Source organism: Hevea brasiliensis, chromosome 7 (assembly GCF_030052815.1).
Source record: "Hevea brasiliensis isolate MT/VB/25A 57/8 chromosome 7, ASM3005281v1, whole genome shotgun sequence".
Classification (NCBI taxonomy): domain Eukaryota; kingdom Viridiplantae; phylum Streptophyta; class Magnoliopsida; order Malpighiales; family Euphorbiaceae; genus Hevea; species Hevea brasiliensis.
In genome coordinates, this window is record NC_079499.1 from 102,424,602 (window position 1) to 102,451,604 (window position 27,003).

General features: G+C 31.1%; 2 protein-coding genes across 4 annotated transcripts; both read left to right on the forward strand.

Moving 5' to 3' along the window:
- The first annotated feature begins 9,770 nt into the window (after window positions 1-9,770).
- On the forward strand, window positions 9,771-24,505 carry LOC110642780 (E3 ubiquitin-protein ligase RKP). Its single transcript, XM_058150368.1, is given in 11 exon segments — window positions 9,771-11,036; window positions 11,039-11,490; window positions 13,789-14,613; window positions 15,512-15,672; window positions 16,004-16,142; window positions 16,861-16,944; window positions 17,999-18,289; window positions 18,390-18,521; window positions 19,165-19,364; window positions 21,017-21,221; window positions 23,810-24,505. Coding segments are annotated over 11 exon segments (3,837 nt in total). The 5' UTR covers window positions 9,771-9,991; the 3' UTR covers window positions 24,113-24,505.
- A 399-nt stretch (window positions 24,506-24,904) lies between these two features.
- On the forward strand, window positions 24,905-26,527 carry LOC110642778 (uncharacterized). 3 transcript variants are annotated; one of them, XM_021794919.2, is made up of 6 exons: window positions 24,905-25,338; window positions 25,437-25,487; window positions 25,585-25,718; window positions 25,826-25,917; window positions 26,008-26,215; window positions 26,317-26,527. In XM_021794919.2, the coding sequence occupies exons 1-5, from the start codon at window positions 25,039-25,041 to the stop codon at window positions 26,205-26,207; spliced, it is 777 nt and encodes a 258-aa protein (XP_021650611.2). In that variant the 5' UTR covers window positions 24,905-25,038; the 3' UTR covers window positions 26,208-26,215; window positions 26,317-26,527. The 3 variants fall into 3 exon arrangements, with proteins under 3 accessions (XP_021650611.2, XP_021650613.2, XP_021650609.2); XM_021794921.2 differs by having other exon boundaries at window positions 24,908-25,338; window positions 26,019-26,527; XM_021794917.2 differs by having other exon boundaries at window positions 24,909-25,338; window positions 26,008-26,527.
- Window positions 26,528-27,003: the final 476 nt, after the last annotated feature.

The following is a 27,003-nucleotide window of genomic DNA, read 5'->3' on the forward strand; positions in this document are numbered from 1 at the left end:
TAACTTTTTTTTTTAATAAATATGCATGTGAAATATTCTTATAAAGATGCATACAAATCATCATGTCATTTTGTTTTTTTCAAAAAAATTACTTAAAATAAAATAATTAAATATATTTATATAATTGAACGCTTATCATCATATCACAAGTTTAAATAGTTTATAAATATACAATTCTAATTTTTTTTTATATTATAACAATTCAGGCTTCATGCATTAAAAAGATTTAAACAGGATGCTGACCAAATTAAATTCTCGCTATTCAATGCAAATTAATTCTCAACACTTATTAGATATACACTTATCAGATATTCAAATTCATAATATTGGCTTTAATACTAATTATATGATCAAATACTTACCATTATGCCAAAAAGTTTAGATTGTTAGTGGGTGTACAACTTTAACTTATTGTAACATAATATCTTAAATACCATGAATTGAAATTTTAATAATATTTTTTTTTTGAATGATGAAATTTGAGTCTCACATTAAAATTGAGGCTAATATTTTTTTTTTGAATGATGAAATTTGAATCTCACATTAAAATTGAGGCGATAGACAACTAAACTGTCTTCCTCGTTTTCCTTCGCCCATGAGTATCATATGTTTCTCCAATAAAAATTTGAAGAAAGGATTAAAATGATTACAACTTTTCTTTTAAAGGTGTTTGAATTATTACTCAAAATCCTAATGGGATTTTGAGATAAATCTTTTTCCTAATTTGAGTGGGAGAAATATTCCTTAATAGCATAGAGGAATATTTCCTATATAAAGTTATTTCAGTGTTATTCCTAAATTGAGTGGGACTCCTAATCAGATTATGATTGAGGGAATTAACACTATAAATAGGAGAATGGTAGAAAGGGTTATTTGACTTTCAGCTCATGGAGTGAGGCTGTTACCCATTGTAGAGAGAGGCAATACCAATTGCTGCAGATTTGGCACTGCCCATTGATGAGGGGCTTTTGCCCATTGCAATGGAGAGAGGCTTCGGCCTAAGGTGGAAAAGCCTAAGGTAGAGAAAGGACATAGAATTCAAGAGGAAGGGATTCTTGTCAATTAGTGAGACGGCTTTTGTCTATATAGTTGAAGGCACTCTTTTGTAGTGTAGTGTTGTAATAGTAAATATATTGAGTTATGTATAGAAGAAACTGAGAGGAACTAACAATATATTTACTATAAGCAGCTTGATATTGTATGGGTTCTCTTGGGTGTAATTGGGTTTATGATTTATTATTATTGATAGTGGAAGATGGCATGCCCGTAGATGTAGCCCTATGTTGAGAGGGTGAACCATGTAAATATTAGTGTTTTATGTGTTTGCTTTATTTCTTTGCAGTTTACATGCTTCCGCAGTGCACAACAAATTGGTATCAGAGCATGAGATGATTTGAGTGAATTTGGCTGAAGGTGGAGCTGTTGCGATATGTAGAAATTTGCACATGCAACAATGGTGGTGGTGAAGAGTTGAAATTAAGGTGGAGCTCTTTATGCAAAATCAAGAGGATGACGTGAAATTTTTTTGAAGAAAGAAACAAGTTACACCCAAGATAAAGATTGAAGAGATTGATACTTTGAAGAGTTCAAGCTCAAGCATAGATATGTGATGATTGAAGGCGCCCAAGAATTTGAGGTATGCAATAATTGATGGATTTTGAGTCAAGGTAGAGATTGTTAGAATTATAACTTAAAATCTTAATGGGATTTGGAGATAGATCTTTTCCTAATTTGAGTGGGATAAATATTATTTAATATGATAGATGAATATTTCTTATATAAAGTATAACTCTTATTTTAGTGTTATTCATAAATTGAGTGGGACTCCTAATCATATTAGGATTGAGGAAATTAAAACTATATATAGGAGAATGGTGGAAATGGTTATTTGGCTTCCAACTCATGGAGTGAGGCTATCGCCCAGTGTAGAGAGGGGCCTTGCCAATTGCTACGGATTTGGCACTGCCCATTATTGAGGGGCTTTTGCCCATTGTAGTAGAGAGAGGCTTCGGCCTAAGATGGAGAAAGGATATAGAATTCAAGAGGAAATGATTATTGTCCATTGGTGAGAGGGCTTTTGCCTATATAGTTGAAAGCACCATTTGTGGTGTAGTATTGTAATAGTAAATATATTGGATTATGTCTATATAAGACTATGAGAGACTAACTAACATATTTACTATAAGCAGTTTGATGTTATATGAGTTCTCTTGGGTGTAATTGGGTTTATGAGTAGTATAGTTATGAACTTGTAATGATAATTTATTATTGTTGATAGTAGAAAATGACATGCCCGTGGATATAGTCCTATGTTGAGAGGGTAAACCACGTAAATATTGGTGTTTTATATGTTTGCTTTGTTTCTTTATAATTTATACGCTTCTACAGTGCACAACAAAATGATTACGTGTTTCTTGTAAATTTTTATATGAAATTTTTTAACTCAATAATATTAATTTTTTTAAATTATGAGATTTTAAGTTTAAATTTTAAAATAAATTATACTTAAGTTTGTTTATTTTATAGAAAATATTTTATTAAAAATATTTTTTACACTTTATAATATTCAGGGCTTTTAAAAAAATAGATAAATCAAAAATATTTTTTTTTAATCAAAGAGAAAACTAAGTTATTTTTATTTTTTAGACTCTAATAATTTTATTTAAATATAAAAAATATATATAAATATATTATATAAACATATATTATTAATTTGATATTATAATTAAATAATAAAAAATATTTTTATACAGTTTTTTTTTTTATTTATTCATTTCATCTTGTCGTTTTCTTTAAATTATTGCTTCGCTTCCTCTAAAAGGACAAAGGCTTAAATCATAATCATTTATCTATTACAACATAATATTAATCAAATATCGTGTACTCTATTATTTAATATTCTCGAAAGTTTTTATCTCAGCGAGATAAATTCAAAGTCGTGATACACAAGTTTGTCCACGTTACTTAATAATACACTAAGCCATACCTAATATAATTTTTGAGTTTATATGAAAATAATTTTGATAATTTTTAAATTAAATATTTATATTAAAATTTATATATATATATAATAAATATATGAAACTAAATATAAATATTTAATTATTTTAATGGTTGTTTAACTCATTTCTAGCGAGTTCGAGTTTTTTATATTTACAATCATTACTAATTTATAATTTCACTTACATTAATTTATTGAGTTAATTTCTACTCTAAAACTTTTTGAAATATATGAATTTAATTAATTATCTTGTGTGATTAATTGCTAAATGTTGTTGAATTTTTTTATTAAAATTAAATTTTCATATTAGTTATGTGATTTAAATTTAATTTATAAAAATATATTTAAACAATAGTCTTCAACATGTGAAATATATTAAAAATTAGTACAAAGGGATTCAAGGGTTTTAGACTCTATATCATGCATGCATGTTTAAGTTTACTACAAATTTTGGGCATGAAGAACTAGGTTTAGGTGAGCGGAGTTAATTGACCCATTTAATTAAAATATATATATTAAATTATATTTTTTATCGCACTAAAAGTTATTAAATATTATTATACAACTCAACTCAACTCAACTCAACTAAGCCTTTATCCCAAAAATTTGGGGTCGACTATATAGATTCATTTTCTCCACTCTAAACGATTTTTGGTTAAATCCTCAGAAATGTGTAATGCTTCTAGGTCATGTTGTACTACTCTCCTCCAAGTCAATTTAGGTCTACTTATTTTTTTTCTTTCTATCCTCTAACCTAATGTGCTCTACTTGTCTAACTGAAGCCTCCGTATGTCTACGCTTCACATGACCAAACCACCTCAATCTCCCTCCTCTCAACTTATCTTCAATTGGCACCACTCCTACCTTTTCTCTAATACTCTCATTACGGACTTTATCTAGTATAGTATGGCCACTCATCCACCTTAACATTCTCATCTCTGCAACTCTTATCTTAGACGCATATGACTCTTTCAGTGCCCAACACTCACTACCATATAACATAGCCGGTCGTATGGCTGTACAGTGAAATTTTCCTTTCAACTTATTGGGAATCTTACGATCACATAAAACTCCCGTGGCACGTCTCCACTTCAACCATCCGGCTTTAATCCTATGACTAACATCCTCCTCACATCCCCCATCTACTTGAAGGACTGAGCCTAGATATTTAAAGTGATTACTTTGGGACAGTACCACTCAATTCAAACTAACTCCTTCCTTATCACCAGTTTGGCCTTCACTGAACTTGCAATGCATGTATTCTGTTTTTGTTCTACTTAACTTAAAACCCTTTGACTCTAGAGCACTTCTCCAAAGCTCTAGCTTTCTATTGACTCCTTCTCGTGTCTCATCTATCAGAACAATATCATCCGCAAACATCATGCACCGAGGAATACTCTTTTGTATATGTTTCGTCAATTCATCTAAAACTAATGTAAAAAGGTAAGGGCTTATGGCTGATCCTTGGTGTAATCCAATTGAGATCGTAAAATCTCTTGTGTCCCCTCCCACCGTGCGCACAATAGTAGTTGCTCATTCATACATATCTTTCAACACTTGTATGTACTTAATAGATACTCTATTTTGTTCTAACACGTTCCATAAGACATCTCTTTGAACACTATCATAAGCCTTCTCCAAATCAATAAAAACCATGTGTAGATTTTTCTTCACATCTCTATATTTCTCCATCAAGCTTCTAATGAGAAAAATCGCTTTCATAGTTGAACGATCGGGCATGAAACCAAATTGATTGAGAGAGATAGAAGTATCATGACGTAGTCGATGCTCCACAACTCTCTCCCACAACTTCATAGTATGGCTCATGAGTTTAATTCCCCTATAGTTTGAATAACTCTGTATGTCTCCCTTATTTTTAAAAATAGGTACTAAGATACTCCTCCTCCATTCATCAATCATTTTCTTTAAATTTAGAATCTTATTAAATAATTTAGTTAATCATGCCACTCTCATATCTCCCAAACATTTCTACACTTCAATTGGTATTTCATCGGGTCCACAGGCTTTACCCACTTTCATTCTCTTAAGTGCTTCATTTACTTCTAAAGATCTAATCCTTCTAGTATAATTCACATTCTTTTATATTGTTCTATAATCTATATTCACGCTATTACCATTTTGACTATTATTAAATAGATCATTAAAATAATTTCTTCATATTTCTTTAATGTCCTCATCTTTCACCAACACTTTTCCTTCTTTATCCTTAATGCACCTAATTTGATTGAGATCTTGACATTTCCTTTCTCTCCTCCTTGCTAATCTATAAATATATTTCTCTCATTCTTTAGTTCTAAGTTTCTCATATAACTTTTCAAAGGCCTGTGCTCTTATTTGACTAACTGCCTTTTTTGCCTCTTTCTTTGCTATCTTACACTGTTCAACTCTCTTTTAATTTTTTTTTCTAACTTTCATTTTTTATTCTTCTCCTATTTATAGAAATACAATTTTTTTTCATGAATTCCTCTCATTATGGTCATTTTCATATTGTGTTAACAAAACTAGTGTACAAACACGTTTCCATAAAGTAAATTAAGGAAATTGGTGGTTTCCCTTAAAAGCTATTAAAAAAAAAAATCTAATGCATCTATTGATTTACTTGTGAAGTTAACGTTGATATTAATAATTACAATTGCAAGTGTTAAAAAATATATATTTTAAAAATTATGAAAACTTTAAATGGAAGATTAATTATATTTTTTATTGTATATATTGTGATAAATATATTTAATAGCATTGATAATAAAGTAATTATGCAAGTTGAGGATAATTATAAATTTAAAATTATTGTTACAATTTAATATTTTTGAAATTATTTTTTTTATTTAATTAATATACATATTAAAAATTTGCATTCAATGTTTTATTTTTTCTTTTTCAATAAATAGTTTATTGTATATATAATTTTTTTTTACCCACTAATTTATTTATTTATTTATTTTTTGGACTCCATCCCTACTTTGGAGTCTTACGTTAAATTTAGGAGCAACTGAAAAAATCGAAGGCGAGAAAAAGAAAACATTGTACATAAATGACATGTAGTCTCAACATTGAACAAAATATATTTATAAGATAAAATAAAATATAAAATTCAAACACTAACCGCGTTTTTTTAATTTTCTTTTTTTTTTTTTTAACTTTTTGAGGTGATCACCAATGAGCATTTTCATCCATAATTTTTTTTTATTATAAAATTTCAATAATTTTTAGGTTTGTATCATTTTATAACATATCTATATTTGCTCTGATTTATTCTTATTAATAAATTTGAGTTTTTTTTTTTTGCCTCATTTTATATGATTTAGTGTCTCTTATTTTGTTAGAATTTAGTATTTTCTCTTTGTGAAGATTTACCATTTTATTCATTACGATAATTTATTTTTCTTTTTTATCAAGTGTGTGTTTTGTTATTTTGGTATAAGTGCAACGATAGAAAATTTAAATTTTCTCTTCATGAATATATTAAAAATTATGGAGTCAAACGATATTGATTTCTAATGAGTGAAGCGTGATTCTTACTAAATGATCAAATCAAATACTCTGTCAATAATATTAGGTTCTTTAAATTAAAATTATTAATATTATATTTTGTATAAATAACTTATATAAAATATAATAGTGTGAAATTTTATATTTTATATTTATATTCCATCTCCATTTAAAGAAAGTTCTATATTTTATTTTCTAAAAAAAATTGCTTAATAAATAAATTTAATTTCAATATGGGTAAATTATTTAAATTGATAGAAATTTATTTTTATTATTTAAATATTTAATTATTATAATATTTTTTGATTTTTTAAAATATTCTTCCTTATAAAGAGTAAAATGTATGAACAATTATATTTAAAAATTATATATTTAAATAATTAAAAAATAAAAATATTTTTAAAATAATAACTATTGCACTTTATTTTTATTATTATTATTATTTTTTTAACTTTGGATCATAAAAATGAATATCTGAATTTCACTTTATTTTAAAACATAACTATAACTACAAATTTAATTTGTGCTTCAAATTTATTGAAAAATAAAATTAATTAAATTATCGATTATTATTTGATATTTGCATTTTATTTATTGCAACATCCTCAAAATGATACAGTCAAATTTAGAGCCATCTTTTTTTTTTCCCCTCGATTTGCACGCACGCACGCACCGTGTGAAAGTCTTCGAAAATCAAAAAGCCACGTGTTGAACTAATAATGCGAGTAGAAAAGTAGAGGAGGACCGCGAATGCGAGTATACCGCGGGTGATACACAGTTGAAGTTTGACTTACAAGTGGCAATAAAAAAAAGGGGGCAGAAGAGAACGGATAAATCATGAATAAAACGACGATAGCGGAAATGTAAAGAGTAGCCACTTCTAGTGGACGGCCGATGCGTAGTGCGCACTCTTGGTGATTATAGGCTATGGAGTACGCGTCCCAGAGGGCCAGGGAATCATTTTAAAGCCCAAAATGCGCATCTCACTGTAGCGTTCCCCCATGATTATGATATCTCATCAGAATATCACCATGTGAGGATTACTTTTCTCTTGCCTTTTTTTTGGGTAATTTATTATTAATATCTAAAATAAATTAATATTTAATATCTAAATATTATATTTATTTATAATTCCATCAATCAATTTTGTAATTATTTACTTTCTTTTTCAACCTTTTTCCTTTGTTTCTATTTTTTTTTTTTATCTCTTAATCCTTAATTATGCACCAAAAATTAACAAAAATTATGTAAAGAAAATAAAATAAAATAAATCTATTTTCCTTAATATTTGGATGAATTATTAAAATATGAAAGAAATATAATAAAATGGTGAAAAATATTTATTGTAATTTTATTTATTTTTATATTAATATTTATTTACTTATATACCCTTATTTAATATAAGGGTTGGCTTTGCCTTTGAGGTTTAATTAATGTTTTTAGCTAATACCATTGCAAAGATAGAAATAAAACATTCCTTGAAGATCAATTAATATTACTAAAAATATCTCACATTTATAGTGTTGTTTTCTACATGCACTTTTCTTTAACCATGTGAATCAACTTGACTCTTTGCTATAACTTAAGTGGTGCCTCTAGCTCATTGCTCTTCTATACTTTTCTATAGGAAAGATGAACAAAAAAAATGAAAGAGATGAGAGACATGATTTTCCCATTAAAGTAATTGGAGGGCATTGAAATAATTTTTACATAAATAACAATAATTTTTTTCTATTCCCTTCTAATTTGAATATAGAAATTTTTTGAAGCAGATGTAATGAAGTGAGAAGTGCATTTTCTCTGTGATTGTCTTTTTAAATTGATGTGTAAACATAATAATTGAAGGAAAAATCGAAGTTCACTTATATTTATTGAGAAAAAAGGTAAAATATTAAATTTAACTTTTATATTTATTGGAAAAGTTTAATTTAATTTATTTTTAATTTTTTTATCTAATTTAATATAAAAATTTTAATTTAATCTCAATTTAGCTAAAAATTAAAATTTACTTGGCTAAATTTCTTAATTTTTTAATTTAAATAAAAAATAAGAAGTTCAATTTATTGATTTTGAGACTAAATTTCTTAATTTATTGATTTAAGCTCAAAAATTAAGGAGTTTAATTTCTTGATTTTTTTTATAATTTTTATGCTAAATTAAGTTCAAACTGAAATTTATAAATTAAATTAGATAAAAAATTGAGAATAAGATAAATTAATATTTTTCAATAAAAATACAGGATATAAAAAAAATCATAAGTTCAATAATTATAAACTAATTTTTAAAATTATAAAAATTTTAAAATCAAATCATAATCAAGTCAATTATATTAAAAAATTACACAAACCAAGAGAGAGTAAATTTAAATATAATTGCACGATAGTTTGATAATTATATTATTATACAGTTTAAACTATTAGGTTAAAATAAATTATATATAGATAAATAAAAAATGTGAGAAATTTAAATTTAAATTTATAAATAATAATATATTCATATAAATCAATATACAGATGAAGTTTTTTAGATAAAATTAATAAATTTTACATAATATATAATTTTTAATATATATTTTGATATGTATGTGTTTTTTTAATAAAAAAAATAAAAAAAATATAAGTTCTGAGTGTAACACGCAATAAATCCACTCAACGGCCAAGTTGGAACCAACATGACGAAATCGAAAGTCCAGCAACATACAACGGTTCAATCCAAAAGGGCGGCTCTATCAAACTTTCTGTACCCCGGTGGCGCACGATAGCATGGCCCGTCAGCCTTTAAACCGGTTAAAACGCTCCCACAGTATGCGGACACGTGTCGAACATCTCTTAAAGACTCGAGCCAAGCCTACTGTGGAGGGCGCACCACCTGGTTCCACCCGGCGGACTTCCCTTCCTTCACTTTTGGAAAGACACGCACACACACACACACACCTATATAATATATATATAACAGAAAAAATAGGAAAACAAAACGAAAAAAACCCTAATATTGGCTCGCCGCCTTTGATGTTTCCAGTAAAAGGAGCATAACTACGCGATCACAAGTAAGTTTGACCTCAATTAGTTCATAATTTGTGGATTAGTATATGTAATTATGTACGTATAAGTGTATGTTGTAGGAGAAATTTGAGTTTTAGCTTGAGTACGTGAAATAGAATTGATTGAGTTTTTGTCTGTCAGAATTTTGATGCGAATTTAATCAGTGAAAATTGGATTTTTTTTTTAAATATTCTTTGCATTTTTTTATCCGTTGCTGGTTCTGCGTAGATTGTTTTTGAATTTGCGTTGTGAGTTTTGCAAAATTTTGAAGTTCCAGAATCAGAAGGATGGCAGATGGCTAGTGTCTTGGAGTTTTTATTCGTCAAGGATTAGTATTTCTGGATACAGTATTGAATTTGGAGGGGTTATCAAGGATTTTAATTTGAAAATTTTTAGTGGGTGTTGTTAGCTGGACAGATTGTGGTTTTCATTATTGCAAATGGCAGATGATGGCATGAGGGTAGGTGGGCTTTTATCTGGCTTGGCCGTAATATTGAATGGTGAGGATGGGAAGGAGAGTTCGTCGAAAACCCATCTGGTTTCATATTGTGATGATTTTGGTGATCAGCCTGTGGAGCGAGCTCTTGAGCACATTTTTGATCTCCCTAACAAATCAGTTGGTCCATTGCCTGGTCCAGTTGACAGTGATTTAGTCCGCTCTATTATCAAGAATGAGTTCTCAAAATTTCATATGAATTCTGACTCATTGGCTAGCAATAGGGAAGGAATTTTTATTTTTGACAATGGCTGTCAGCCTCACAAAGTTGGGCTTGAAGAATTAAGCATTTGTGGTGAGATTAGAATTGTGAAGCCTCCTTTGCTTCTAGAGAGCTTAGCAATGTTCAGTAGCATCAGGGCTAATGTTTGTGTGTGGAAAGGAAAATGGATGTATGAAGTTATATTAGAAACTTCTGGTGTACAACAGCTTGGATGGGCAACCCTATCTTGCCCGTTCACTGACCATAAGGGTGTAGGTGATGCAGATGATTCTTATGCATTTGATGGGAAAAGGGTTAGAAAGTGGAATAAGGAGGCTGAGCCTTATGGCCAGTCATGGGTTGCTGGTGATGTCATTGGGTGTTGCATTGATCTGGACCATGATGAGATATTGTTTTACAGAAATGGTGTATCTCTTGGGGTGGCCTTTCGTGGTATTCACAAGAAGGGACCTGGATTTGGATATTACCCTGCAGTCTCTATTTCTCAAGGTGAACGCTGTGAATTAAATTTTGGGGCTCGACCCTTCAAATACCCCATTCAGGGCTTCCTTCCACTTCAAGAACCTCCCTCAGTAAACCTGTTGGCTACTCAGTTACTTCGATGCTTATCCAAGTTGTTTAATCTGCAGTGTATTGAGCGCGCCGATAGTTCTTCAGTTGGGAAATTAAGAAGATTAAAGAGGTTTGTGTCACTTGAGGAACTATTTTACCCTGTTTGTCACAGTATATGTGAGGAATTGTTCTGTATACTTGAGACAGATGCAAGGAACATGAGTATGTAGCTTGGGGTCCACTTCTTTCATTCATGATGAAGGTCTTCAGATTGCAGCCAGCACATGACTATTCTAGTTTGGACAGATTTATAGATGTGTTTCTGGAGTTTCGGGAATCCTGTCTAATATTTGAGTATATCATCAGTGCCCTTTCAAGTTGCTGCAAAACAGCATCATTGGTTTTAAATGAATGCCCTTACTCAGGATCTTATTCTTATCTTGCATTGGTATGCCATATTTTAAGAAGGGAAGAGTTAATGGTGCTTTGGTGGAAGTCACCGGATTTTGAATTCTTGTTTGAAGGTTTTCTATCGCAAAAGAGTCCAAGCAAGCTGGACCTTCATAGCTTGATGCCTTCAGTTTGGTGGCCTGGTTCATGTGATGATATTTCCTATGGATCTAGCATGTTGTTGACAACTACAGCTTTATCTGAAGCAGTCAGCAAGGTATAGCCATTGTGGATCAATAATTCTCCGAGTTAGATATGTTAAATTTGAGAGCTTTGTTATTGTTGTATATCTGAAGTTTGAAGTAAGATGAGGGAAAAAAGAATTAAAGGCCTTCAAAATCAATTTTCATGTGAAATTGCTAACTTTCAGAGTTAAATAAATGTTTTGAAGTTTGTCAAAATTAAGGGGCCAAAGTTGACTTATGTGGGTGAAAAGTTTTTACCATAAGTGTTTCGACCACCTGAAGTTGTGAATTTGAGAACTATAAATTGAAGTTAGTGTTGGGTGTAGACACTGTATAAAGGAATTCTTTTAGTCTAAATAAAAAAATTCCAAGTTTGATGTCGTCATATGCATTTTAGCTTATTTTGTGTGTAATGAACAAAAGATTAATAGATAAGCTTAAGGTTACTTTTAAATCAAATTCTATTATATGCTAAAGTTGGTGAGCGAGGCTCTGTTCTTGGAACAATGCTTGTGTGTTAAGTTCAACATAATTTGCTGCACTTGTTTTTCGTCTTTTTGCATTTCTTTTGCTCAGGCTATCTAGCTATGTGGCATTGTGCTTAATGTTTTTGTAATTTATATATATATATATATATATATATATATATATATATATATATTTAAATTATTCATCTATTTCATTATCATACTTATAAATATAACTTATTTTTCTCCATTTACCAAATGTTGTTTGATTATTAGGGTGGGATGGGATTAAGTGAGAAAGAGGTTTATTTATATCTGCTGGATCTTCCAATAGACGGATAAAAAATCCTCATCTATTTGACAACAGTCTAAGAGCAATATTGTTTTATGATCAAGTTTCCTTAAATATTTTCTTGCATAGTATTAATTTTGTAGCTCGTTCAATGTATTATTTCAATTCATAATTTTGTACTTTGATCTCTAATACTTTAACTCCTAATCTGCATATATAAGTAATTCATAATATTATAATACTTATATTGCTTAGTTTAGGCTAGAACACTGTCAAATATTTTTGTGTAGAAGATTGCAATAGAAAATTGAACTGGTTTCAATGTAATCAATTTATTTACTATTTTATAATTACTATTGTTTTCTTATTTAAGTTTATAATTATAATCGTTTTGATTCATATCATGAAAGTGTATTATATTAGTCTATTGTTTTAATATTATAATAAAAAAAAATTAATTTAGAACGTGAATTTAGAATGATTAAGTTTTCTATCATGAATGTATATAAAAATGTTACAATTTACAATAGTTATATCATACCAACTTTATTAAATGTGAAAATATTTGAAATTTTCAGGTTTATATTATTTTTAAATACTGTATTAGACTAAGAACTTTTCATTAGAAAAAAATTATGCTACAATATGTTTGCAGCTAACTGGTTTCAATGTAATCAATTTATTTACTATTTTATAATTACTATTGTTTTCTTATTTAAGTTTATAATTGTAATCGTTTTGATTCATATCATGAAAGTGTATTATATTAGTCTATTGTTTTAATGTTATAATTAAAAAAATTAATTTAGAACGTGAATTTAGAATGATTAAGTTTTCTATCATGAATGTATATAAAAATGTTACAATTTACAATAGTTATATCATACCAACTTTATTAAATGTGAAAATATTTGAAATTTTCAGGTTTATATTATTTTTAAATACTGTATTAGACTAAGAACTTTTCATTTGAAAAAAATTATGCTACAATATGTTTGCAGCTATGCACATCAATGCTGCTTGGATTGACATAATTTTATCTTCATGGAGTATGGTATGTTTTTACTGATATGATGTTATGAAAAGTGCCTATATGTCCACATATGTTTGAGTATTAGATATATCTTGACATCTTTTTATTTTTTTAATACTTAGTACTTATATTGTCAAGCATCACACTCATTCTTATTCCATTAATCTTTTTGAATTATTAATTCTATGATTTGGCTGAGCAGGAAACTTTTGCAATGTGAGGCTGGCCTTTACAAATAAACATTATGTGATAAAAATTCACTTATGAAACTCACAAGTAAAAGTTCTAATAGCTGTTTTCAACAAATATATATTTTTCTAATTTAATTTCAGAGAGCATTTCTTTTCCAGTGATTTATTGTGATGCTTATATTTAATGGAAATTACTTTTTACTGGAATTTCTATATTTTATTTCTCTATTGTTGTTGCTGTGGAGAACATTAATTGAATATATCTTTTGCATTGGGTTGGGTGCTACTTTTGATTATTTCTGTACTGATCAATAGCCTTGTAAATACTAGTATCTTTTTCTTTGTAGATTGAGGAGAAGCATAGGGACCTTTGTCTTTTGGTCATACAGTTTATACCACCCACAACTCCTTCCCAGTTACCTGGTTCAGTGTTTAGGACATTTTTGCAGAGTCTTTTGTTGAAGAATAGGGGTGCAGATCGCAATGTGCCACCTCCTGGAGTTTCAAGCAACTCTGTTCTTGTTTCTTTGTATACAGTCATACTTCATTTTCTATCCGAAGGATTTGCTATGAGGGACATTGGTGGTTGGTTGAAGAGCTGTGAAACAAAAAATCACAATGTTGGATTTCTTCATAGAGGTGGTGAACATAGTTTCCCTGTAGATTTATTTCTGAAAAATGATTCTTATCAAACTGATATTTCAAGGCTTGGGGGATCATTTAGTCATCTATCAAAATCTCATCCAGTACATGATCAGGAAGTGGAAGTAGTTCGGTGGGAAGAAGGCTGTACAGATGATGAAGAAACCAGAGTGACACACAAAACCACACAGAAACCATGTTGTTGTTCAAGTTATGATGTTGAATTGTCAAAAATGTCAAAGCATCCAATTAGATATACAGCAAAAGCTTCTCGTGTCCATTGTACCCCTATTCCAGAGAGGTCTGCTCATGTTGCTGCAGAATGCAGTGCAGGAAGTTTGAATGATGAGATTGCAGACAAGCCTAGCACCAGTGATCATTCTGAATCAGAGTTTGGTTATTGCCCAATGTGGGATATGAGGATTGTGCCAAGGGAGAGTGACATCACTTCAGCTACACTGAGAGAAGAAGAACTTCTAGATACTTTGCTGCTGTTGTATCACATAGGTGTTGCACCAAACTTTAAACAGGTAAAGGGATATTTTGGGCCGAAAGTTTCGCTTAGAAGTGGCAATCTGTCTTAAATGAAATCCCCAGTGTTTTTATGATTTATTTTCCTTTAATTGGAGGTTTGTTTACCCAGTATTTGTCTTGATCTTGTTTTTTGTGAATTTTTTTTGTTTTCTGAAAATCATTAATTTTTTTTTTGTCTTAAAAATTTTTAAAAGAAATGCACTGTTGTAGCAGTGGTGCACTAAAATTAATAATATGTTTGTCCCCTTTTAATGACCATGCTGACTGAAATTGCCTGCACTCTGATAATAATTGAAATGTTGAAATATGGTCCTTGTAGAAGTTTGCCTAACTTGAGGTTTTAATAGGTTGTTGATAGTTTTTGTTGTGCTGATTTTCCTGTCAAACTATAGAAAATGAAACTATAGTTGAATTGTTAAGTACGCTTTAGTTCTTCATGTTATATTATTTGTGCTTACTTGTTTAGTAATGTTTGTGTCTTGTGCTGCTCAACTATGAACCTTATTTTTCCTTTTTACATTGACCTGCTCTCTTGCTCTTAAAATAATGCATATTCCTGAGTGCTTACCAGCTTGGTAGACCTAGACTGATGCTTGTTGACATGGTTAAAACAATATTTGTTTCCTGAATAGCTTGCTGTTTATTGTGCATTGCAGAGAATAGTATGTAGGAAGGGGATTCATGTAAGCAGCCCCAACTAACTAGTATGGAATTAGGATTCTACTTTGAGTTAATTTGTGTTTTTGAGTTTCAACTCTCCATGCCTCAGATCTTTTATGTGAAGACTTGCTTCATACTGATGAGTTTAACCATTTACTGTTCATCTATCTATTTTTTCTCTCTTCGTCTCTGTTTTTGGTGAATGTTGTATCTAAAATGGTTCTTTGATTGTAGGCATCATACTACATGTCTCATCAGTCACAGTCAATATCACTTCTCGAAGAAACTGATAAGCAAATAAGAGAAAGAGGTTGTAGTGAACAATTACGGCGTTTGAAGGAAGTTCGTAATGATTATCGAGAAGAAGTTATCGATTGTGTCAGACATTGTGCATGGTACGCTGACCATGAATGATAGCTTTTGAAGCTATCTTTTACTTTGACTTTCTTGGTCTTATTCTACTTTGATTTGCATGATTCCAAAATTTTGTAGTCCATCATTCTTTTCTATTTCTTGTGGATTGCAACTTCTTTACAGATGACTGTTATTGCAATTTTTGTATCATTGTTTATCATTAATGAATGACTATTTGGTGTTGTGTGGCTAAGTAATTTGTAGTGAAGTTAGAAGGGGTTACATGTTATTTATGTGCATTGCTAACTTTATTTTAGTAGTTTGCTTCCTTGTATGTCTGAGTTTTATTGGCCTTTCTGTTATGCATTGCAGGTATCGCATCTCCCTTTTCTCTCATTGGAAGCAGAGAGGAATGTATGCAACATGCATGTGGATAGTCCAATTGCTTCTGGTTCTTAGCAAAGTGGATTCTTTATTCATTTATATCCCTGAATTCTATCTTGAAACCCTGGTAAATGAATTCTTTCTCAAAACCATTAGCAATGATGACATTACAGTACAAGTGTATCTTCTTTGATCATAGATAGACATAAGTTGCTTATGTTATGGCCTCTGTTTGCAGTATATGGTCTATTTCAACATTTTTTAACATGCGGGCATATATATCTCTTTGGTATCATCACAATCTTTTTCACATCTTTTGGTGTTATTGCAAATGTTATTAAATTCTCTTGTCAATTTGGTAAATATCTGCGTTCTCTTGGTGTTATAAATTGTTTTTTGTTTGTGCTCTGGATTCCTTATGAGATCATAATGTTGCTTATTGAAACTGGGTTTTATCCAATTCTAGCATGAAAACTCTTAACTTCTCATTTTAAAATCTATCTTTAAAATATCTCTGCAATGGTTGGCTTTTGACATACTATTCTTAGTATTCTAGTGAATTATTCTAGCTATATGGGTGTGGATCATTGGTTTGTTGTCTTGAGGAGTTGATTTCTTCCTGTTAGGAATATGAATTGCAGACTATCTCTTTCTGTAGCTATTGGTGTATGTATAATTGATGCTCTTTTGATATGAGGCATTAGAGTTTTTAGACTTGCAACATGTAGCCACAAATTGTAATTCAATTACTTTGCGTGTTTAATGCTTTTAGGGATTTCTTCCTCCCTTATAATTGTATGATCACATTCCTAGTAGTTATTGAATTCAATTTAATGTTGTAACAGGTTGACTGTTTTCATGTGTTGCGCAAGAGTGATCCTCCATTTGTTCCTCCTACAATATTTATTAAGCAAGGACTCGCCTCATTTGTAAGTGTGGCCTTTATATCTTCTTTTCATTGCTCTTCTTTTTCTTCCAATAACTATATTGTTTGCTTCAATATATTTTTGTTTTATAGAAAAGTTTGTTCAATCTCTTCGAGGTTTTTTACTTTGGTTTAAATGATTTTGACAACTTGGTTAGCTATTATTATTATTATTATTATTATTATTGTTGTTATTATTATTATTAATCTTGAATTCTAAGGATATAAATTTAGAAAAGTGTGTTTTATATGAGATGATTACTATGTGATGTGAAATTGTAGTTGTGCTACTTGAGCATTTAGGTCATTAACATGCAAATTGTTCTAAAGAACATAGTTGTAGTTCTAGGACTAAGTGATTATTTATTTTCTTAATTGCTTTTTCCATGTTGAATCCATTATTCACTAGAGGGATAGAGAATATTATAGATCTTTCACTTTTATTTTATGTGTAAAATCCATTGTCTATAACCTTCTTCTTTTGTTTTGCGTGGGGATTGGGGAGGGGAGATATAAGAGTAAGCAGGGTAGAGATGACGGGAATTACAACAATATGTGGCTCTTATGCTACATCAAAGAAACAAAGGGTAATATAAAGAGAACTGTTACCAGAAATACATGAATTTGGATGCTCGATCCAAGTATCTCTGAACAAGAATCCCCCAACCCTTCAATGATTCCATGGATGTGGAGTTCCAACCTGTATTGAAATTGTAATTCTTAGTCTTAATGTGGAAAGGAGTGGACTATTCATGCATATTTCTTCTACCCATATTATAGAATCTTTTATCCTGTAATGAAGGCGATTGATCGGTAAGCTTTGACTTATGTCTAGTATGAGGTTGGTTTTTTTTATTTGACTAATATCTACAATAGGTAGTTTGTGCCACTTGACTGCTGCTGCTAGAGGATAGGCATATGCTTTCTGTTACTTTTTAAAACTTCTATTTATGACATCCATATTTTCTATTGAATGTGTAAATCTAAAATTATACTTTGATCATTGTGGTATTTATCCAATGGATATATAGAATTAATTGTTTTTACTTGTTTACTAGGTTACTTTCATAGTTACCCATTTCAATGATCCAAGGATATTGAGCGCAGATCTAAAGGATCTTCTTCTCCAATCTATATCAGTGTTGGTACAATATAAGGAATATTTGGCAGTTTTTGACGGCAATGAAGCAGCCACACAGAGAATGCCAAAAGCATTACTGTCGGCATTTGATAACAGATCTTGGATTCCAGTCACCAACATTCTTCTGCGTTTGTGCAAGGGTTCTCGCTTTGGTTCTTCAAAGCAAGGAGAATCATCATCATCATCATCATCATCGGTTGTTTTTCAGGTGAATTGATAAATTTAGTTGGCTTCATTTTGTAACTCTCTTCTCCCTGGTTAACTAGTGGCCATAAATTTGAATTTGTTTGGTCTCTTAATTTACGTAGAACTTGTTGCGGGAAGCTTGCATCAATGATGAAGAATTGTTCTCAGCCTTTCTGAATCGCCTATTTAATACTCTTAGCTGGACAATGACAGAGTTCTCTGTTTCTATTCGGGAAATGCAAGAAAAATACCAGGTACAAATGATCTTCTTGATTCTTAGTTGGGGAGTCTTGCTAATATGAATTTTGACAAAAAAAGAAAAAGACATATCAATAACAAGCATTCTTTAGTTGCAACTGATTGTAATCCAAGTGATCCTTCCGTAGGTTGAATGACTCAGGGTTTCATGCTCAGTTTGTTGAAACACCTTTTCTTTTACAGCATACATTGTTACAATGAAGGAAAGAGAAGTTGTTTTAGTGGGAGGGAAGGAGAGAATTATTGCCAATGGTGTATTTGGAAAGCTGAAAATTGTGTGGGAGGGGAAGGTGCATAAATGCTTTTATCTTATTTGGATAGAGGGGAAGGGAAGCCAGATAAGTAAATTTTTATCAGAAATATATCTACTTAGAAACATATGAACACAAAATTTGTATACAAGTTTAAATTGCTGTAAGTAGATTCCTTCCCAATTTAATGTGTTGTCTTTTTTCATGTACGCAAGTGTGCATGCCCATAAGAATTGATTGTTTCACTTTTGTGTATTAATTGTGCTGTTGACTTCTATTACTAGTATGAGTGTAATGCAGATTAACAATTATTTTACCTGGGGTTTAATTTTTTTGAGTCTTCCTTTTCTTGTTTATTTGATTTTAATCCCATTCTTTTGGATTGTAGGTATTGGAGTTTCAGCAAAGAAAATGTTGTGTAATATTTGATCTCTCATGCAACCTTACAAGGCTTTTGGAGTTCTATACCCGTGAGATTCCTCAAGCGTTTCTATCAGGAACTGATACAAACCTCCGGAGGTTAACTGAATTAATTGTCTTCATTCTTAACCACATAACTTCAGCTGCAGATGCTGAGTTTTTTGACTTGTAAGTTTCTGTGCTAGTGAATTGAATTCGTATTATTTTCTCCTTGTCATTTTTTTGTTGTCCTACATTTAAATTAATTGTTCATTTGTATGATAGGACTACATTGTGTCCTTAGAGATGCCACTTATGATTTCCTATAGAGAAGTTGCATTAAAGGAAATTGGTAAAGTGATATTCTGACTTTTAGGAAATCATTTGTGTTGTATTTATATTGTGATAGAATCATGTAGATATTGCACTTTATTTTTGACGCACTGTAAAGCTCAAATAGAACTCTCCACACAATACACAAGTATTTAGAGAAAACTCTATAGAATTTTATTAATTAAATCTTAGAACTAATAGAAGAATAAATCTACTTTTTAGGAAGTTTAGATAAACCTAAATACTTTAGAAATTCTAGATAAATATATAACTTATCCTAATTAAAATAGGAAAACTGAAAACAAATCCTAACGGAATAGGAAAATCCATTAAAATCCTAAATAGAATAGGAAGCTAAAATGGAGTAGGAACATACTAAAATAAAATCCTAATTGGAATAGGAAACACTAAAACTGGAAAATTCAGCTCTGCTTCATACTCCCTCATTTAAAAAACTCGTCCTTGAGTTAGAATAGCTTGCAACGATCCGACAATGTTGTACCGACAATTCACATACCATTCTCTCCCACTTAGAACTTTTCCTCGGATTTTGAGGTGTTGAAGAATAAAAAACTTTATAGGATCAATACACCACATTGCCTTTGTAAAGTTTTTTGAAAGAAAGAAGAAAGGAGAAAGGTAACAATAGAATAATTTATGTGATTTGGCTGCGAAGAGCCTAAATCCACAGGCACAAAACCACAAAAAGACTACATAGATATATCGCTCATGTATAGGAATTGGTTGATAAATAGGGTCACCATGAGCTACATCATCTCCTAGACTTCTTTGGTCAACTCAATTCTTGTTTATTTGATTTCCCAAAGCATCAAGATGATTTGCAATTTCTTCGAAGTGTCTACATGTACACTCAGATGTTGAGATCCATTTGTTGCTCCAGACGTTGCTTCAATCGTTGTAATGCGTTGTCTCTGTGGTTGAGGGCTCAAGTTCCTCAATCACCGTCACGAGAACCACTATTATCACCACCTCCTCAAGGTTATTTATGTTGATTGGGGCGATTTCCCTTCTTTGACATCACCTGATGCAGCGTAAAGTTCAAATAGAACACTTTCTACACAATACATAATTATTGAGAGAAAAACTCTACTGAATTTTATTAATTAAAGCTCTAAAACTAATACGAAAACAAATCTACTTTCTAGGAAACTAAAATGGAATAGGAAAACAATAAAATAAAATCTTAATTAGAATAGGAAACATTAAAACTGAAAAATCCAGCTCTGAATCAATTTTTCAGAAAAGTTTGTTTCATGAGAAAATTAATTTTTTCAGCAGTCTTCTGGTTGGGGAAATATCATACTCTTTGCGAGTGTACATTTTTAAGGTTGCTTCTTGATTCTTGTAGCTCATTTATTTTTAAAAATTTATTAACTAATGCTTCACCTTGCTATGAGTTAATTAGAAAAATGGAGTTGAATTGTTGTGATCAATTAATCATATATTATGCTTTTATCATCCCTCATTGTCTGCCATTGTAATTGCAGGTCACTTAGACGACATGGTCAATCGTTGGAAAAAGTAAATCGAGGCATGATATTAGCACCTCTTGTGGGGATCATTTTGAATTTGTTGGATGCAAGGGTGGCGACAGAATGTGGAGGGCAAAATGATGTTGTAGATGTTTTTGCTAGCATGGACTGCCCCAGTACCATGCATTGTGGATTCCAGTATCTTTTGGAGTATAACTGGGTTAGTTTTTTTGGCTTTAATTTCTTTCGGTGTACTTTGCTGTAGATAAACTGTCTGCTGTAGATAACAGGCTTATTGTTGATTCCACTTTTCGTACAAACCATCAAAGTCAGAAGGTTTATGTAATTTTTGCATGTTGGTAAGAGGCTTGAAGTTGAGCCATCTCATTTCAAGCTGCTTATGCTGAGATGATCTGATTTTAAATTTTTTATTTTATCTATAAATGACATTAATGCAGTTCATAGCTTCATATGTTTAGATTCTTTGATGTAGAAATCATAGGGTTAAAGATGCATAATGGATAGTGTCTTCTGTAGTTATTTGATTTCATATAAAGTAAAATTACTTTATTACAAAAATAAGTTGATTTAACATAAATTTATAATTTATCTTATAAGATTTTTGTGGAACAATACATTTTTCTATTAAGTAATTAATTACAAAAATTTATCAACTTAACGGAAAAAGTAAAATTTGGTAAAAAAACACATAATATTTTAATAATATTAAAAATTTTTAATTATAGATAACACTAAATAAGGTATATTCATTTAACATACACATTTAAAATATATGATTTTAACTAAAATTTAAGATATTGTCGAAAATATGATACTTTAACATAATTTTAAAAATCACCTCACAATATTTTTGTAAAGTGATATTCTTTTTTGTAAAGTAATTAATTATGAAAAATTTATTAACTTAACGAAAAAAAATTACTATACGAAGGAAAAAAAGACACATGTAAGACTTCTTTTTAGAAATACTATGAAGTAAATATAAGCTAAAGATAATAATAAAATAAGATATAATAATTTAAGGTATCATATTTAAAATCTACAATTTTAATTAAAATTATAAAAGTTTATAAAAAATTTAAGATATTACCAAAAATATGATATTGTAACCCGACTTTGCAACTCACCTCATAGCATTTTTTAGAATAATATTATTTTCTGTAAAGTAATTAATTATGAAAAATTTAGTAATTTAACAGAAAAAAGGCTTTCCTATATAAAAAAAAATTAAACATTTTACGATAAAAATTTATTAGTTAATACTCAACTCAACTAAGCCTTTATCCCAAAAATTTGGGGTCGGTTATATAGATTCTCTTTTTCCACTTTAATTAAAATTACCACTTTATAAAAAAATTAAAATTTTATGAAAAATATGATGACTTAAAATAATTTTACGACTAATATTATATTATTTTCATAAAATGTAATATTAGTACTATTTAATTATTTAATTTTTCCTATAATGAATGGGTCTTCTGCTACATTTAGTGGTTAATCTATTAGTGTAGATAAATATAATTTATATTTATAATTTTTTAATAAAATTTGCCACAATTTATTTATTAGATTTTCTTAAAAAATATCATTGTTTTAGTATGTGAAGAAACTGTATTTTTTTCGTTAAGTTAATAAATTTTTTGTAATTAATTATTTTATGAAAAAAGTCATTTTACAAAAATACTAGGAGATGAATTGTGAAATTTTGGTAAATCATCTTACTTTCTGTAATAAAGTGATTTTATCTTATAATAAAACCAAGTAATCATAGAATACACCATTACGGATGTATTATGTATATGATATTTTTTTTCTTGGTTTGACTTTGTGAACAATTTACAGATCTGATAGATGTGACATGTCAAAAATAAGCAGAATGTAAATCATCTTCTTAGTTGTTCAGTGAATGGGATTGGTGGTTCTTGGATTTTGGTTAGTTTGAATTCAATTGAGTGGTTGCATCCTCTAGAGGAGTTACTTGAAGGGTGGCAGCACAGCCATTCAAGAGGTGAAGAAAAAACTTTAGAGAATGTTCCTATGCTTTGGTTCTCTCATAATTTAGGGACGGGAGTAGATGAATTTTTAATGTGGTAGACAATACTGTGTAAATTAAGAGAGGTTTTATTGAGAACTTTGTGGTGTTGAGAGAGAGACAAAATATTAGTTTTATTGTTAGCAGAAGAAATGAGTTGTAAATAGAAGTATAGCTTATTTTCTCTTTTTGTATAGCACTTGTATACAGGGGGCTTTGCCTTTATTTCGGCACTTGTGAATGGTATTTCATCTTGGAGAAAGTATTGGATATTCCTTAGGAAAAGCATATGCAAAGATAATCAGAACTAGTTCATGTTTTACCATCTTTGCAATCTAGTTCAAAATCCAACTATGGACTAATGATTTATTATTTCTGTTTTTAAGTGTGGGCATGTTGTGCGTGTTTACTAGTAAAGATTGGTTTTATCTATACATGAAATTGTTCACCAAACTTGTTTGTTATGCATTCGTTGGTCTGTCTTTCCTTGTATTCCTAGCAATTGTGGATTTTGCTTGTTTATGATTGTCATAAAGAAACTAAATCAGCTAGTTAGATTAAGACTGTATGTGCATGCACTTGTATATTGGTGGTGGCATAGCATGTGTTTGTTATGTTTCTGGTTTTAAAGTTGTTGAACAAGCACTGCACATGTGATTGATGTAGAGATTCTTTCAGAATTTAGCTGCTTCTCTTCTCCTTTATTTTTTATATTCTATGGTTAGTCTATTTAACTTCCCTCATCATTGTACCAGGCTGGTTCCCTCAGAGGGGATGCTAATCTAGGAAAACTTGGGCAGCTAGAGAACTTCTCGAGCCTCCTTATCAGCCGAATCAAGGTGCAACAAATTGAAAGGATGGGATGTGGAGGAGAAACAGATGCTGATGATGGCATCTGCTGCATTTGTTATACTTGCGAAGCAGATGCACAGTTTGCCCCTTGTTCCCATAAGTCTTGCTATGGCTGCATAACAAGACATCTTTTGAATTGCCATAGATGTTTCTTTTGCAATGCAACAGTGTTGGAGGTTACTAAGATTGGTGAAAAGAGAATGTAAGATCTATGGTCTTGTATTTTCTTGTTGCCTGGAATGTCTCGCTGGCATGGCATGGTATGTTGGCTGGTCATTGATTTGTCAGGGCTTTTGAACCCCAATTTTCTGGTGTCCTGGACCGTCATGGCAGCCGACATATTGTCTTCTCAGCGCTTGCGCGGCCTAGGTTTGTAAACCACTGGCACAGAAGCTGAAAAAGGAAGAAAAATGGGTGATAATATGAAATTATGAATATATACGTAACTGCTTGTACCTAGGCATTCACTTCTCAAGGTGAAAAAGTGGATGGGAGTTGGGAAGAAAATTCTCATAGGTTGATTAAGAATTTTGTTGGGAAATCGAGGGCATTATTCTGTAAATATGAGTTGTAAATGGCAATGAAAATATGTTGGTCTCTGTCTGTGTCTCTCATTTGTTTATTTTAATTATCTCATTATTCTTTAATTTTAAGCATAAGCACAATACTGTTCACTACATTTCCTTATTAATTAATGGATCCAATCTACCTGTCTGGTCATGTCACTGGGTTGCAATTAAGTGGAGTAAATCCATGTGCTATGACTCATTTAGGAAACTTCAACTTGAGATTTACTCTCACAATAAATAGATTAAAAATTCATTGAATTAAATATTAAAAATTAATTAATTAAATATTAAAAACATATTAATAATTATAGCCTAATTTAATATCAAAAAGTTATTTACTTGAAAAAAAAAATAGCAGATGAATTAAATTAGAAGCTCAAATGAGTGAGATTTTGTAGAGAATTTCACATGAAAATGAATGATAGATCACTGCCCTCTTGTATACCCGAATGTAGGTAATAATCTCCCGTTGGTTGGTACTTGGAGGAGGGCCCAAAGCCCTATCTTTCTACCCGTCTTTTCCTTCTGGCAGTGGCGGAGAGATTGGAGATTTCAACACCAAAATGTGTACTGCTTTGAAATTGCGCCTCGCTAATCCCAAATTCACCTCCTACTCCTCTCTCGGATCTGTCCCCCGTCGCTGCCTCTACCATCTCCGCCTTCCAATTCGACTCCACCCATGCCTGGCCGTTCACTCGCACTATGATTCTGCCGGGCCACCACAAGAATCAGAACCCTCCTCAATTTCATCACAATATATTGCGTCCGTCGGAATTTCACCGTTTCCTCATTCTACGCTTCAGCTCTCTCAGTGGAATTTTACCCAACGCCACATACTCATTCTCAATGTCATTGCTTGCGCGGTATAATTTCTCTTTTTAAGTAAAAAAAAAAGGAATTTTTCTTGTTGCTGAAAGATATTTTGTGGCTAATTTGAGATGAAATTGTGATTGTTTTGTAGGTGGCAGTCTCAGCAACTTGGCTTTTTTTCTCCGCAATTCCAACTCTTCTTGTATGCAATTTTCCCCCCTCTCTGGTACTTATTTGATATGCTTTCCCAGTGGATTTTTCCTTCTCAATTCCAATTTTTTTGTGGGTACAATTTGTAGGCTTTCAAGAGAGCAGCGGAATCCCTTGAGAAGCTGATGGATGCCACAAGGGAAGAGCTTCCTGATACAATGGCTGCCATTCGTTTATCTGGCATGGAGATTAGTGACCTAACGATGGAGCTAAGTGATCTTGGGTCAGTATATTTTCTCCAGGAAATCTTATTCATGTCGTTTCAACCATAAATTCTTTCTCAAATTAAATGGAAATTTTCATTTCATTCTTAATCATCTGTTTGCATAGACAAGAGATAACTCAAGGCGTTAGAAGCTCCACTAGAGCTGTTCGCTTAGCTGAGGAGAGACTTCGCAGTTTGACAAACATGGCGCCACCAGGTTACATACTCTTCTTTTGCTTTTGACTCATTAATGTCATTTCTAAAAAGGGTTTCATGCATTGAATTTTACCTATTTTTACTTGTTTAGCTTCATTGCAGAGGGTAACCAGTCCGAAAACTGAGACAGGAGGGCCAGCCTTGGCTAGGAGTGCAAGGGGCATGAGGGAAAGCATCGTAAAAGGTCGATCAATCTTGCAAATGTTTTTCACCATCGTTCATTTTTCCAGGATGGCCTTCAACTATTTTGCAAAACGAGCTAAGCAGAAGAGCCAAAGCCCAAATGCATGACTCTTCTGGTGAGAATTTCAAATTTGCTTTCTGTACATATCCATTTTTGCATCTAACTTTTGATATTCCAGTTGGGTTGCTGATGAATTTTACTATTTTGGGGTGTGAGGCAATGAGACAATATGGGCCTGCTAGGTGAAGGAGAAATTGATAGAATAGGCTTCTTGGTTTCCTCTTATGTTGTGTTTGCATGTGATTCACATTAGCTTTGTCTTAGATGTACCCACAGAACTTGGTCACCGAGAGAAATTTTCCTTCAGGTGTTTCTCGTCTGTGAAATAACATTTCAGTTGAATGAAAGCTATACAGATGGTTTTGAAGGTTTTGGATGCTCAAAGACTAATTATTTATGCTTGCAAGATTGATTGGTCTGGCAGGCCGTAGCATTTAGAACCAAATGCAGTTACAAAATCTTGTCTGAATTAATTAAAAGCTGAAAAGGCTTGAATAACTGAAACTTATGATTAAACTACTAACAGAAATGAAAGGTCCTTTTGTAACTGAGTTCTAATTTGCTGATAACACAGGGTGTAGACTTGCTCTTCTTGGCTTTGGTGGTACTGTAGAAAAGTGAATGAGTAGTCCAGGTTTTAATGAAGAGATGGCAACAATCATGAGCATCAACATGGGCCAAAATGGGATAGAATGATACCAATAGTCCTTGAATTCTGTTTTTCCGGATTGATGAAGAACAAAATGGGCCAGAGAGATGTTACCTTGTAGGTTCATCTTGGTAAGCTGTAATCTTGTGATTAAGCCGAAATCTGAAATTCAATTGCAAAGATTGAAGAGGACT

What these genes read in the sequence shown, in the direction of transcription:
- LOC110642778 (XM_021794919.2), top strand. Translation starts at nt 25,039, where the DNA reads ATGTGTACTGCTTTGAAATTGCGCCTCGCTAATCCCAAATTCACCTCC. An exon ending in ATGGAGCTAAGTGATCTTGG is followed by an intron (nt 25,719 to 25,825) that starts GTCAGTATATTT and finishes CTGTTTGCATAG; the next exon opens with ACAAGAGATAACTCAAGGCG. An exon ending in GACAAACATGGCGCCACCAG is followed by an intron (nt 25,918 to 26,007) that starts GTTACATACTCT and finishes TTACTTGTTTAG; the next exon opens with CTTCATTGCAGAGGGTAACC.